At 33.7% G+C, this 16183-nt stretch overlaps 1 protein-coding gene across 19 annotated transcripts in view; it reads left to right on the top strand.

The window, feature by feature from the left end:
• Positions 1-15169, top strand: part of ZNF644 (zinc finger protein 644) — a 110754-nt gene extending 95585 nt beyond the window's left edge. For 17 of the 19 annotated variants that reach the window (XM_045199613.3, XM_024565543.4, XM_045199610.3 and 14 more), the window contains 2 exons: positions 12416-12518; positions 13492-15169. In XM_045199613.3, coding sequence (XP_045055548.2) covers positions 12416-12518; positions 13492-13684 — 296 coding nt within the window. In that variant the 3' untranslated portion in view covers positions 13685-15169. Of the gene's footprint in view, positions 1-663; positions 11614-12415; positions 12519-13491 lie in introns of those variants that run through there. The other 2 variants (XM_053920039.2, XM_045199616.3) reach the window with 2 other exon arrangements.
• The last annotated feature ends 1014 nt before the right edge of the window (positions 15170-16183 follow it).

The raw sequence follows: 16183 nt of genomic DNA, 5'->3' as shown, positions 1-16183 counted from the left end.
AATGTCTAGGATCTGTGTTCCTTGTTCAGTTTTCATTTATGTAGATTCTGATTATGTGGCCTACTCTTGAAGAAACAGCTTAGCTATACCAAGACTAAATACTCTAAAGGCCTGCTTGGTTACCTGTGATAGAATCAAGTCCCAAGCCTTCTTAGATGCCACCAACTCATGGTCTCTTCTTTGGGAATTGATGGCCTTTTGACAGGGGAGAAATATTTTAGCTGGCCTGAAAAGCCTGTCTGTTTCCTCAAGTACTTATTTACTGATGACTTAAACATGTCTAATGTGATGGTTCTCAATTTCGGTGGCGGGGGGTGGGGGGATCCTTGACCCCTTTGAGAATTTTATAAAAGCAAGGGCCCATCCCACAAACATGCACTTAACTTACTCATCCACAGGGAAAAAAAAATGTTTCTATAGGCTTTGCATATCTTTTGAAGGTTATCATTCGTGAATCCTAAAACTGAGAAAGGGAAGGGCCAAAAAAATGAAGTGGAAAGGAACACAGAACTGGGAATCAGGAGCCCTAAGAAAGCTTTATTTTATTTATTTATGTAGTTTTTTGAGTTAAAAGATACTAGAGATGCCAGAACTGTGTAACATCAAAACTAACTTATGCGGTCACAAATATAAATTAAAATGTAACATTCTTCCTAATTTTAGTAAAAGGAAATGATGAAGAAAGTAGGAAAGCTTTGGAATTGAAGAGATGGAAGAGGTAGCCATTCTTGGGACAAAGTTAATTTGTCAAAAAGAATAAACTTCACAGATTAAAATTTTGCCCAGTACTGACACAGTTTATCATCCATTGGGTAGGTTCAAATAAATTGTTTAATGATTTCCATCCTTGTGTCTTCATTGTGAATAATTATTTAAGAAGCTGTTTTACTTTTTAAATGGATTTTTGTCTAAAGTGACTAAAGGGTACCAAAGGGTTTGCTTTATATTCTATATTGTAAGTTCAAGGCATACTTCTTATTCAAGAATTTGTTCCAGTTAATATAGACTGCATTATAGACTTCTTTTTCAGGTTTTGCTTTCTATAGATTAATGTTTTACATGCTCATACAAATTGGTTCCTGGTTAATTCCTTATATAGTCTAATAAGAACATTTTACTTTCATTGCAAATTAGAAGTTTCATATAGTTCAAATTAAATGCTTTTGGACCTTTTAACTATTGACTTTTTTGTGTTTAATAATTTTATTAAATGATATCATATATACTGGCGGTATTAAGAGCACAGTATTATTACTAAGTTATTAACCGAATGACCATACACACTGGTTTAGTCCTGTTTTTCCAATCAAATAATAGTAGTTCTTTCATAAGTGTCCTGGATTGGACAATTTTGTATATACATATATCTAATTATATATGTGTGTGTGTGTGTGTATACAATTATATTATTGTATATGGTCACCCTGGTTATTAAAATTTCTCAAGTATTTTAAATTTAAGGCAAATTGTATTCTATCAACTTCATCTGTAATCAGGAACCAAAACAAATTTGAGCTCAAAGTATAAGTGAAAAAAGGGAAATAAAGTCTGAATAGTGGGAATCTTGTGAAAGGAAGTGTATCAGTAAGGTGAATGCGTGTTTGCCTATTACCTCTTGAGTCTGGTGAGTCTGTTACCTCTTGAAAAAAGAATGAAATACAACGTTTATGTTCAACAGTTTTTAAAAAAGATTTTATTGACTTTTAGAGAGGGGAAGGGAGGGAGAAAGAGGAGAGAAACATCAATGTGTGGTTGATGTTTCTCTCAACCACTTGAGCGCCCCCTACTACAGGCCTGGCCCACAACCCAGGCATGTGCCCTGACTGGAAATGGAACCGGAGACCCTTTGGTTCACAGTGCAGTGCTCAGTCCACTGAGCCACTCCGGCCAGGGCTCAACATTTTTATTGGGACTCCATTTTACATCTTGACCCTTTATTCAAACTTGGTCATACACCTACTCATTCACTCACCTGAATTAATTGATGCACTCTAGCATTTTCTGCTTTATTCTTTCTTATTAAAAGTTAATGCCGGTCATGACCCAGTAAATTGATTTACTACCCACAAAGAAGTCACTACCCACAGACTGAAAACATTCACCTTAAGTGACTCTTTTAGGAACTGATACAGATGAGAATCAGTAATGTTTTAAAGATTTATTTACTTATTTTCAGAAAGGGGAAGGGAGGGAGAGGGAGAGAACAAAAAACATCCATGTGGGAGAGATAAATGGACCTGTTGCCTCCTGCACACCCTCAGCTAGGGACCTGGCCTGCAACCCAGGCCTGTGCCCTGATCGGGAATTGAACCAGTGACCTTTTGGTTTACAGGCCAGCACTCAATCTACTGTACCACACCGGCCAGGGCAAGAATCAGTAATATTTTAGAAATCATAACACTTTTATGGCAGCAAGTTAATTTTCTCTCTTCATTGAATTTAAATTTATATATCATTTTTAAATCAAATGCTGATCTTTTGGTATTTAAACTAAATTAGAAATTTCTGGTTACTTAAAATTAAGAAAATTATTTTATATGCAAGTACAGTTGGGGGAAAGGCGTTATTTCGTTATTTTCAGGACACTTCCATGATAATATTTCAGAAAGTAAAGCATGATTGTTGCTATGCTCCAACAAAAGACTCACCAGCATAATTAAAGAATGACTTTTAAGTGAGAAAAAATGTAATTAAAAAAATTGGTTCCAGAGCCTTTTAGTCAACATAGTACCACTAAGGTATTATATCTACATTCATTTTTTAGTAGAGTCAGTGTTTTATTTTTCATACCATTTACTTTTAAGTGGAATAATAGATTGCATGTTACCTGATAGGATCTTTGCTTATTTTCAGCTGTAATGACATAATTGGTCATAGTGGCCTGCGACAACAAGTGCTAATAAATATATAATACAGTGCGAGGGGCTGAGTTGGCTGTGTAAGCTACCAGAAAAGTAATTCTTATGTTATGGAAAGTGCTGTGGGAACATTTTCTGCTGTGATGGAAAGGGGAAAAAAAGTATTGTGAAAGCTTCTCAAGGTACATTAAATTATTTGTCCTTTTTATGGATGTCTCTGCAGTGTCTTTTAAAATACTATTAAAATATTGCATCTTTAGGAAGTTCCATGCTTTTATGATTCATTTAGCCCAAGAGTACAAGTAGAAACTTTTTATTATAATTAAACGCTAAACGAGCAAACTAGCCTCTGGTTCAATCAAACACCTTGATAATTCTTCCAGACTAGGCTGTATGGGGAATATATGAGAAGTCTGAGACCTACCCCTGTCATCAAAGAACTTAGCAAAGCATTCTTGGCTACATGTAGAAAACTATCACATTACAAAACTGCGCAAGATAATATACAGATAAATGGTATATTGGATGTAAATGTCGGAGTTCAAAGTATTTTAGTCTAGGTTTTTGGGGGGGAGTTCGAAATTAAATTGTGTTCCTTTCTTCTGCCTTTACTGTTTGTCTCATTGTTAAATACAGTCTAAAAAGAAAAAAAAAAACTAGTTCATGCTGGTGTGTTTCTTGTTATTATGTTTAAAATGAGAGAGAGAAATAAATCCAGTGGTCAGAGTTTCATTCATTCATCAAAACTTTTAGTTATTGTATTTTACCAGGACTGTGCTAGCTCTGAGGCTGTAACAACCTTGCACTTCACAGCTGCATAAACATAATCATGATCCAGTGGGATGAGGACAAGTGTACTATTACAGAAAGCTTTATAATGGTTCGGCTGGGCCCTGAACTGGAAGGATGAGTAGTTTTAGGAAGAAGAGATAAAGTAGACCATTCCAGGTAGAGAGAAGAACATAGCGTGATACGAAGGGATGAAATTTGGAGTTGCTGGGAGATTAAGTTATAGGTGTTTGGGAAGATGGGGGTGTCAGAAAGGTAGGATCGATGCTTTGAATGCATGCTAAAAATTTTAGGAAGTCATTGAGGGACTTTTTTAAATAATGTGGAAGAAACAAAAAAATAAGGGAATGAATGATATGGTCAGTCTTGTATTTTAGAAAGCTATCTCTGATACAATGAAAGATGGGTTTCTTGGGTTTTGGGCTATAACTTATCTCTGTAGTACTGATTTTGCATTAACATGTATATTTATATATATTTATCTGCACAGTAATGTGTTATTTACTCAGGATTAGCAAGGTAATGAATTGTTGAAGTTGATTAAATTTTCCAGGTAATGGAAGACTAGTGTTAAACTTGATTTTTTCATAACCATTTTGATGGTAATGTTTCTAAAATGTTCTTATTTCTGTCTTGTGAAACAGTAGAGTAGACTGCATATAATTTAAGCATTGGAGTATTTAGAGCCAACCTTACGGGTACTAATTGTTTTATTATGCCAGAAAGAATTGAGCTAATTTCCCACCTCACTAAAAAGTGACTGACTGATTTATTCACTTAATTCAATGAGAATGTTTTCTTCAGCTCTTACTGTGGTTTATGCATAAGATACTGCAAAGATAAATTGGATCTTACAGTATAGTAGAAGCACATAGATACAGGAACTGTAATACAGGACAGATTGCATCATTGGAGACATGCACATGAAATACTGTGGAAAATGAGAGGAAGAGGGTGCTTTCAGCTAGACCAGAACCCAGCAAGGCTTTTGGCTTTTGAAGTAGCATTTGATTTGGACCCTCAAGGGTAGCTGATTGAGAAGGGAGTGGAGGTCTGGGATAGGTAAGGAGCATACCTGTGGGAGGCAGCAACTTGAGATAACATGGGAAGTTTATTGAAAATACTAGGAAGTAGGAGGTAAAGGAATAGAGGTAGACAGGTTGAGGACATAAACTGCTAGAATGCTAATCTATGAGTGTTGGAATTTTATGAAGGGCTAGGAAAGATTTTTTTTTAAGAATTTGCTTTAAAGAATTTTTTTAAAGAATTTGTAAAGGATTTGGTGGGTGGGGAGTTGGAGAAATTGTAGATAAAGTAATTTTAGGAGTCCTGAACCAGGACAATGACAATAGGAATGTAAAGGGGCCAATACAGATGTCCAGATGATAATATGGAAGTAAAAGGAAGCAAAATTTGGCAGATTACTTAGAGGCAGAAGACTAAGAGTAAAGTGAAAGAGGTAGCTCAAAGTTTTCAGCCTTGTTACTGGGAGGATGAGTATACCAGTACAGTTAATACATCCGCTTCTCTGGTGTCCAGTGAGAGAAGGGTAGGCTTCATTACCTCACTGGCTGTCACTTGTCTAACAAGACCTCATCATCCAGCTCTCCACTGTAACAAAGCAAATCATCACACTCACTGAATCCATAAGTTTGGAGCCTAAGAGTTTTCTACCATTGTGGCATATATTTATATTTTACGATGCCTAGTTTTGCTGGTCATTGGTTATAAAATTTAGGGATTCTGTTTGATCGACAGTCTTTTGACCAACATCTTGTTTTCCATAAAAGTCTTAACTAGTCCCCTAGCATTCCTGTTGTACCTGTTCCTAATTTTCTGAGTTTTGCTTTTTATATCTTGGTTTGTTGTTGTTGTTGTTGTTGTTGTTGTTGTTTTTAAGAACAATTGACTTAACTTGGATTTTTATGTGTTTGGATTTTTTTTTAATGTATCTAATATCTTTATATCCTCAGTTGTAGTGTTGTGTTTCCTATGATTTCTAGTCTTTTTTAAAAATGATTTCTGTTCTAACATTAATTGCTTGTATGCTATTTATAATCTGGATTAGGATATAGTTAGGTCTTACAGTAACATGGTATTTTCCTGGCCAGAGCTAAACTCTTAAGGATTCTGCTTTAAGCGACATTATGGAAATAATAAAATAATACATAGTTGTTCTCTTTTGAATGTTAGAGCAGGAGGATGGCTTTGTAGAGACTGGTGGTCCCTTGTGTATCTAAGAAGTGGGAAAGTAGGGTTTACTATTTCTTTGTTGTGTCTGGAGCTGGAGGAATGAGGTTAATTCTTGGTATCCAGTGTTTAGAATATATACTTAATTGTAACCTTAGCTAGAAGTTAACTCGGACAGAAGATACCTGGTCGGCACCATGTTTGATTATAGATTGAATTTTGGCTGGAATGTCTAAAGTACTTCAAAATTATAAAAAGCTAAATCAGATCTATGTGACATTTAGATTTATTATTATTGTGAGCCCTAACTAATTTATAAAAGTTGAATGTGATTATACTAAAGACAATTTAACAGAACTTTTAAAGTAAGGTGTTTTCCTTTCTTAGCTAATTTTGTAATTGAACAATTATTTAATTATTCCTAGTAAATATGAAATTACATTTTGGAAATACCAGGCATTTTAGAAGGCAGTGAGTGTGATTATATTGAGCTAATCCTACACAACAGTGATTGAAAGCAGATTTGTCATTTTGTATTTTAGTATTTATGCCAATTTTAGCTGTGTCTTAGAAAAGTGTTTTGAGTGCCTATTTTGGTTGACAAAACAGCACACAAGTCCAACCAATCTGAAGGAGAAATTTTAAATATTTATTCTTAACTTGTCACCACAGAAATGATCCATTTACTGTCCCAACCAGTTAAGCAACTTGTAGGTGGGGTATTATTAGCTTTTAGCAAGCTGGAAAAACTAGTCTGTCTCCAGTTTCTCTGTTCATAAAAATGTGTGATAAAGTATCGTCTTTATGTTTAACTTTTCCCTTCACATCTTGAAAATACCTGCTCAGAATGTTCTGTTACTCGTCATCCCCTCTACTTTGAATTAGCAGAGGCTTCTACAAATTGAATTGTACATTTTCTTCTCCCAAGGAGACCCAAGTTTAAATAAAGGCTGCTTTCATTTGTTTTACTCTTTCTCTGAACCAAGCATATGAGGCTGTTGCTACCCTAAATACAACCTCCTACTTCGTAGGGCAAACTCAAGCTGCCTGTCTCTTCTAGACTAATATCGTTAAGTCATAAACCTCAGACTTAAGGAAAAGGAAATCTGCTTTTCAAATATTTTATATTCATCCTATTCCAGGTAAAATGTTAAGCCATGCAGAATCTAATTAATTTTGACCTTACTGCTCTGTGATTCTAGGGTTAGTGAATTTTTTAAGTTATTGATAATGCAGACTCCATTGATCAAAGTAACTTGGGGTACTGAAAAATATCAAGGTAAAAAATGGCAAAAAAACTACTTCTTAGATTGTTAATTATGGATCTGTCTATATATGTGTGTAATTTTGATTGGAAGGGAACATTGCTTTTCGTAACAATAAACCTCTTAAACTGCTTTACATACACACCTTGGGAATAATGACTGGTTTGATTATGGCAGTGTATGGCTAGACGCAAAGAATTGGTACTGGGTCTAGGGAAGTCCTTTCCAATTTTAATGGACCGTAGGAGAGTGGGGTTTAGTAATTGTTCTTAGGGTTTTTTTTAAGATTTTATTTCTTTCATTTTAGAGAGAAGGAAAAGGAGGCAGAAAGAGAGAGAAACATTGATTGCTAGCCTCTTGTAGTACCCTGACCAGGGACCGAACCTGCAAACCCAGGTTTGTGCCCTGACCAGGAATCAAACCAGCAACCATCAGGGCTAGTAGATTTTTTTTAATGGGTTGAGAGATGAAGAGGTGGAACTAAGGCCTAGCTTGCCTTTCTCATTTAGAGTGGTGGGTACTCAGTACCCAGAATTGTCAACATAATTTGCAAGGTCCAGTGCATAGTGAAAATATAACTTCCTGTGTTCAAAAATTACTAAGAATTTCAGAACTGAGACAGTGTAGCATTAAATGAAGTGTAGGACCCAATGCAATGTACGCCCATGAACTGTGTCTTTTTAGGCACTTTATGCAAGGACAAAAGTGTACACTGAAGAAATAAGAATTTTGATTTTCAACAAATGGCTTTTCCCCCATCCCTATGTTAACTCCCCCACCCCACTGAAATTCATGCTTCTTTTTCAGTTGAAGCTGAGGGAAAAGAAAATGCTATTTGCACAGTCTTTACCTGTTCGGGGCTTATGAACCTTGAACAATTAATGGCACCAACTGGATTTCTTTATTTATCCACATCACACTGTGTACCTCTTGGGGCTTATGCATCATCCTCTTTCCTCCTCACTGCTGCCGCTACTACCTCCACCACCAGCTTGTTAATGGTAGTGGAATGATGGCTTACCTATTGATGTCATTTTTCTCCCTACTTTCTTCCTGAATGAATTCATAGCATCTATTACCTGCCTACCTTATTCAGCCCTACTAGATGAAGAAGAAATTTTCTTCCCTCTAGTAAGGCCATTTCATGCCTCTAATTTTAGAGATACACACACATACACACACGAATTTGCTTTATATGTAAATATAACATATATATCACATATATACATACATGTGTATGATGTGTGTGTGTATGTATATATATATATATAAAACCTGGCCATTAATTTCTACTTCACCCCAGAGATGCCAACCATCTGTTGAGAACAAAACAGATGAAATGGGGGCTTATGACTAAATGGGCAGGAGAGGATGATTGTGAATAAGAATATTTGGTAGTGAATGTTAATTTAGTTATGATGAGCTTTTTTACCACAGATGTTTTTAAGAGATAAATCCTCATTCTATGAGGTCACTTGTGTGGTAAATTAAAAAAAAATAATTTATTGAAACAGTTATTGTATATAGTAGGCATAAAGGTGGAACGGGCAAAAGGACTTATTAATGATGTTATAAAGTAAAGCCCAAAGTAAATTCTTTTTCTTCTGTGTATAAGACTAATGTTTCAGAAAAAGTCTTGAATTTATGGCATTATTTATTGGTATTATTTACTAATTTTACTTTTCATCGATCCAGTTTAATGTGGCTTTACACCACATACGTGGTGGTGGTGTATTTTATAGCATAAAAATATGGTGGTTTTTTTGAGGGCTCGTAAGTCACTTTTCTCTCTCATTCCTATTTGATCAAAATAGCTGTTTTACTGAAAGGTATACTGTAAAACTGTGTATATGACTGTACAGCTCAGTTCATTTTCTCTACCTGTAAAATATCCCCAATAACAACTTAGATCCTTAATAAATCAGATAACTACAATATTTTTTTACAGTCTTCTACTTAAAAGTAATCACCTAAACATTTTCCGCCACCCTGAATAGGAACCTTGGGAATGTTCGAGTGATTGGGTTTGTTCCTTTCTAAAGAAGCAATTATCCTTGAGAAGAAAATTAAGATATTTTAAAACTAATCTAGTATTTTTTTGGTAAATTTCAAGTATAGAAACAATGTTAGATTTAAAATACTTTGTACAGAAAAAAAAGGTGTATATATGTTTTGGTGTTATACACTAACAAGTGCAAATAAAGGCTTTGTATAAGGTTACCTATTTGGCAAATTATCAATGTATACAACTTTGTTAAACCTGTGGCTGTTTGTCACAGGTATTATACTAAAGCTGAATGTATTAGTGATAGTCTTTTTAAAAAATGTTCTAGTGACTCCTGGTATAGTCCAGAATAAAACTGCTTTTCTCTCCATATATAATAAAGCATGTTAAATGAGAATGTTTGTGTAATGGATATGGTTGTACATGCTCTTTTTCATTTAATGGAACATTTTGTGTAAAGCATCTTTTTCATGTAGAGATTGCCATATAATTGTCCCTTTTGTGTGCATATTAATGGTATGTTACTCATTTTTTTACAGATTTTTCTGAATTTAGGCAATATTGCAAGGGTAAAGGTTGAATATTGGTATTAGAAAAAAATATTCTTTTAAAATATATTCATGTTTTACTCTCTAATTAAGTAAGTGACATTTCAGGGGCTAAGACATTTCAAAATGATCATGGAGATAGTAAGATACTGAAATATACACGTGTAATTACCAGAGATCCCAGGTTTTTAATATCCTTACTTTATGGACAAGTTTCCAAGGATTCCCAAGGTATGTGGTTCTCTAAACTTAAATGGAACTCTGAATACTGGAGATAATCATATCCTGGCAGAGTTGTCCGATTTTCCACGGTCACAATACCTTCAAGTATTAATTACTACAAAATCCGTGGCATGCTCAGTTAAAATTTAGAGCTGATCGTTCATGAAATAACCTAAAATTCAGGGTTTCTAGAGTCCACATAACATCAAGTCAGAAAAATTCTTTTTTTCCTGTATTAGAGTCAAAAAATGTTTTTACTTCAGAGTAAACATGTCCAGTTCATTTTAAAAGTACCACCGCATCTGAATGTAATGTGAATACATTGTAACTGATAAAACATTCTTTTGCATACTTCCTCATCTCCCTCTGCCCTTCTCCCTCAATTTGTTTTACACACCTAACATTAGCATTCTATGAACAGTGTTTTAAAGGATTGCTATAATGTATTCTATTTCTGTCCTATAGTAATTTATTTACATTTTAAAGGGAATTTGAATATAGTGGCAATTTTGACAACCAGCAAGCTCATGAAAGTAAGATTCTACCTGTAATCTCATGATATACCAAATACCTGCTCTGTTCTATTTAACAGAGACAGAGACTGTGTGTGGTTTACCTTATAAAAAGGATTTATAAAGGGTATTTGACATCTAGCTTTTGAGTGTCCTAAAATCTTTACTTCTAATGTATCAATTGCTTTAAAATTCACTTAATTTCACATTGCTCACCAGTACAACTAGGAAAAAGGTGTTGATTACAAAGTACATAATACCTAACTCTTCCTCCTAGTTGTAAAGACCTTACTTTCTACACATAAGCTAGACTGATTAGTGCAGAATTTAAGTGTGATATTAGCAACATACTCATTTTAAAAAATTATGCACAGGTATTCTACATGAATATTAATTTATATTACATGCTGATAGAACAAACTTTCATTTATATGCTGTATAAATGTCAAAGGTTAAATTATCAGATTTTCCTTTGTTTTTTTACTTTGGAAGTACTTGTTGAGTTCCTATTATGTGCCAGGCTCTTGACTGACATAAGTAATGAGAACTTTACATGATTTTTCTACTCCAGGTTTTTGTTGAAGCCTTGAATTAGCCATTCTTTAATATTTAGTAGACTTTTCCTGTATGTAGTTCTTTACTTACAAGATTCTTCTTCTGAGGTTAAGCAGAGAGAGACTATGGACCCTAGATTTTACCTTTAAAGAGGCAGGTGACAGGAAGCAGAAACCAGCGGCTTAAATGAGATTTAGTCTTCTCGTGGTTTTCAATTTTCTGTATGACATTTTCATTAGCACTGGCCACTTGACTATTGTAAGGCATTGTATGTTTACTGGTTTTGTAATTGTAGCATCTATTCTTTTGGAATCTGGACTTTGAACAACTCACTTCACAGAATCATTGAATAGCCAGTTTCTATTCTCTCTTACCTGAAATTTTTCCAGGGGATTTCACAAGGCAGGTTAACCAAAGAAAAGCCATTTGTCTAACTCTTCTGTTACATATGTTTTCCTCCCCCTTGGATCCCTAGTGATAAACTCTTACCTTCTCTTCAGCACCCTGTAATAGTATCATCCCTTTGTCCAGATGAATGGTGTAGCTGTTTTTAAAGACAAATAAAATGTGATGTCTGTTCCGACCTATAAAAATATCTTTTTTCTTTATTAACTTATATTTTGTGAAATAACTGAAGGAAAAGCAATAGAAAAATTTCAAGAAGAATTAGCACTACAATTTTGATCTACTTTAATATAAAATCTTGTTTTTCCTTTTTAATTACATTTTCAAAATAGTTATGGAAGAAAATGTAAAATGAAAACATGTAAAGAATAGTTAATGTTAAATTCCCAGTCTATTTGTAAATTTACATGAAATAATCTGGATTTGTATTTATTTTCCAGAAAATAAAACCTGTATGATTGTATATGTCATATAGATTGAGTTTAAAAAACTGAAAATTGAGCTTTTTTGCCCTTTCAAATGTAGGGCCATCATAAGAGCTATTTATTATAGAATTAAGAGTGAATTGCTCTAAATAAAATTCCTTTTTCGAACTTCTTATTGCATTGTTGATGTTTCTTTACTAAATTTTTAAAACTTGTAAGATCTACCTAATGGAGTAGTGATCAAGTGCAAACTTAAATAAAAGGTTATAAGTTTCCTGGAAATAAGGAAGATTTAACCAGACGTTAAATGTATATATGATCTTAAGAGAAAAGATTACTATTATTGTAATAATTGACCAGGTTAGTAATTTCAAGTTATTTAGTTACATTTCTTGGTTTGGTATGATAAAACATCATTTGAAAGAGTAGTACAGGAAGAGGGTACGTAGAAATGTTACTACTGTTAGAGAACCAGCTGCAAATCAGTGCATGCTTTAGAGAATACAACTTAATACGGACTTTTCTAACTTGATTTAGATGGTCTGACCTCTCTAGAGATACATGTATGTCTGTGTATGTGTTTATGTATATTTTGGAATATATAAGAAATGTTCAGTCTTTCTCTTTTTCCCTTTTTTTAGCCTTAGACTGTAAGCAAAAGAAATCAAGGTCAAGATCTGGAAGCAAGAAGAAAATGCTAACATTACCTCATGGTGCTGATGAGGTTTACATTCTCAGATGCAGGTATGTGTGCCTGTTCTATCGCCCTGTCTGCTTAGTTTCTTCAGATTTTGCATTGAGAGATATTAGCTATTTTATTAGGGACTTTTAATTTGTGGTAGAAGGTGCAATATCCACAGTTAAATTATAAGTGAACTTTTAGAGACAAGCTTAAAATCTGAACTCAGTTCGTAAATGCTGTACCTCATTAACTAACTAATGGATCAACTTTTTTGTATTAGCTAAGGGTCTCTATGTGAATTATAAAAGTATCTTTTTTATTTGTTTCGTTTGACTTTTTAAAAAATTGTCTTTAGTTTCTGCTTATTGGGGGGAACACATTTAGTTTCTGCATAGTAGAAACATACTTTTAAGTATAGCTACACCAATTAGTCACACCTGCCTTCCATATTCACCCTCGGGCAGTTTAAGGAATTCTGAATTGAGTAAGGGTCCTTGAAAAAGACTGGTACATTTTGGAAATATAGTTGTTGTAAGTGTAGGTGTTAAAACCTTTTATTTAATACTAACCTAATAATCATGTTCCCATTTCTACAAATATTACTGGAGTCATTATAGCTGTTAAATATATGAATTGGCAGTTTTGATATTGTATTCAATCATTTTGGCTTTATATGTATTTAGAAACTATTGTCAAGAAGTCTCTCCAGGGGATTACAGGAACTACTATAAAGGACACATGGAGCAAATCAAGGGGGAGGGTGGAGGTGGGGGAGGGAGGGGGGTTCAGCTGGGGTGGGGTGGAGGGATGGGGAGAAAAGGCACACAACTGTAATTGAATAACAAAACAAAAATAAAATAAAATACTGGTTGTCATGCTGTATTGCTAAATTATGCATGATGCCAATTTAACCAAAAAAAAAAAGTCTCTCCAATATATTGGAAAGTTTAATTTTGTTTATGGATTTTATGAGAATTGGTTTTAAATAAAAGGAATTGGTCATATTAAGACAGCTGTCATCAACTTCGTCTGCAGGTTTTGTGGTTTAGTCTTTCGTGGACCATTGTCTGTTCAGGAAGACTGGATTAAGCACTTACAACGACACATCGTAAACGCTAATCTTCCAAGGACTGGAGCTGGCATGGTGGAAGTCACGTCACTATTTAAAAAGCCTGCCTCCATTACAGAAACTTCATTTTCTCTACTAATGGCAGAAGCAGCTTCATAGAACAAGGAAACCTTTTAAATAGCAAATATGAATTGGATGTAAATTTGAAATTCTTTGTCTTTTTTTAAAGCCACATTAAATTATCCATTTATAAATACTAAAGCAGGATAAAGGGGGAAAGTGAATTACAGTATCATCAGAACAAATTGAGTACTTCAAACAGTAAGTGGTCTATATATTTTATAGGACGGAAGAGGTGTTTTAAGGTTACTGGGTTTTGTCACAACTATTCACTCAGTAAAAGATCAACACATGTAAGCAGTCGTTAATAAACTGTTGCACATGGAGAAAGACAGACTTATTGGAAAATTATGTTTTCTGCAGTGTTACCAGAATCAAGGTTCTGTTTATTTCCCACAAGACTTGCATTGAAAAATAAGATATTATATTTTGTTTGTATGTAATTAGTGTTTTGTATAATACCTGGAACCGCTAACTAAATTTACTCAACTTAGGGCATTAAATATCATGTACTTCATAGATTGAGACTGTTCACTCAAATAGGGCAGAGTACTATTCTATCTAGATGTGTAAGTGTTTTTTTTAAATCACATTGAAAGGTTTTTTTTATACTAAAAAGTGGAGGGAGATTTGTTTAAACAAGTATTTCTAAAAGAAATATGTACATAGTCCTGGAAATTATTTGTGGTAAGGAAATATTCTTTACTCCAATTGCATTTCTCAGACAATAAAGTGGTGCATCCATGCTACCTCCTATTTTGTCAACAAAGATGCTATTTACCCTTTACATTTTGTATCATAATAGATTTTAAAAATCTAATGTTCTTTATTGCAAGGCATCCTTTTGTTAACAAATTTGTTTCTTTTTAATGTTTTACCTAAAATCTGACATGCTTACAGGACAGGTTTGCCTCTTACTTTATTTAACATTGTAGAAATGTAATTAATAAACAACTACACAATTTAGAATAGGCTTTCTCATTTATATTCTCTTCCAAATTGATCAGTAGCAAAACTTAATACACCAACTGAAATATTTCTACATATGATGAGAATGTTTACAATTTAAATTTTAGAACTTGTTTTGGATGTGATTATATGTACGAAAATCGTGTAACACTATGCTTATGCTAAGAACCGACATAACAGAATTACCGAAATAAATGTGCTGTGAGGAATGGAAAAAATGGTGCAGATGTCTTGGTCATGATAAATTGTGATTATTCTTTTAAACTTTTTCCAAAAACAAATTAGTTCGTTTAATCTGAAATCAGATTCCTTTACAAATAACAGTTTTTGTATGCAAGCACCATTTTATTTTATTTCATGTAGTATGGCTAATACTATAGTTGAAGCAAGGATATGCATTGATACTTTTTTTGTATGTAAATAAAGTTAAAAACATTAAAATAAGGAGTATTTTGGTAGAGTATATACATACCTCACTGCCAGTGAAATTGCTTTCCTATGGTATATCTCCTTACCAGAAAAATCTCTAAATAAAAAAAACAGACTTAAAGAAAATTATAATGTGTATAGTGTGAAGCATTTCTTATTTTTATCACTGGTGGAAATAGTCCACTTGAGGTTGCATTTCACTTGATTTAAATTGTGCATACTTAGCAGATTACTTCATTAACATACCTTATATATGAAATGAGGAAGCTGGACTAAATGTATCATTCAAGGATCTCTTGATCCCTGGGGCGTACTAGATAAGGGGAAAGTACTTGTAAGTTATTTTCATTTTTCAAATGTCCAATAGAAATTGTGTACTTTTTATAAAGATGAGACTAAAACATCAAATTACCTTTGACTAAAAACATACCAAATCTCTGTATACTAGTTGACTCTTACTGAGCAAGTTTCGTTGACACTTATATGTTCTTTTTTTAAACTGGAAGACATACTACATAGCAAGTAGAGTTCAGAAGGTTTTTTTTTAAAAAAGGTTTCTGGTAGGAAGACTAGCAATCACTAGAACCCCTTTTAGCTCTAGTTTTTATAGTTCTGTGATTTTATCTTACTAAGTCAACTATCAAGATAGAAGAATACAAGAAAAATAGTTAAGCTACAGATTTCATAAACAAACCTAGATTAAACTTTTTTTATGTCGAACTATAAACAATTAAAAGTCAAATTAGAAACAGTAAACTAGAGGGAGGCCTGAAAAGTAAATTAAAACATTTTTTCATAGTAAAGATATGTGGGTTACAAAATTTTAAAAATTCTTTAGGAAGAAAAGTTTATCTTTTATTGGGCAACTAGAAGGTCAATGATATATTTTCATTTGCTTTCACGTATAAAAATTTGTCTCACGTATAAAAATTTGTCTCAACTTAGACTTTCATGTCAAAATGTGGCTTGATTCAGTATTCAATATTGCCTCATCTTTTAAAAATTTATTTTTAGAGAGAGGGGAAGGGAGGGACAAAGAAAGGGAGAGAAACATCAGTGTGTGAGAGAAACATTGATCGTTTACCTCTGACACACACCCCAACCGGGGACTGGGCCTGAAACCCAGGCTTGTGCCCTGAC

Source organism: Desmodus rotundus, chromosome 3 (assembly GCF_022682495.2).
Source record: "Desmodus rotundus isolate HL8 chromosome 3, HLdesRot8A.1, whole genome shotgun sequence".
Taxonomy (NCBI): domain Eukaryota; kingdom Metazoa; phylum Chordata; class Mammalia; order Chiroptera; family Phyllostomidae; genus Desmodus; species Desmodus rotundus.
This window is presented reverse-complemented; position numbering and strand designations above follow the sequence as displayed.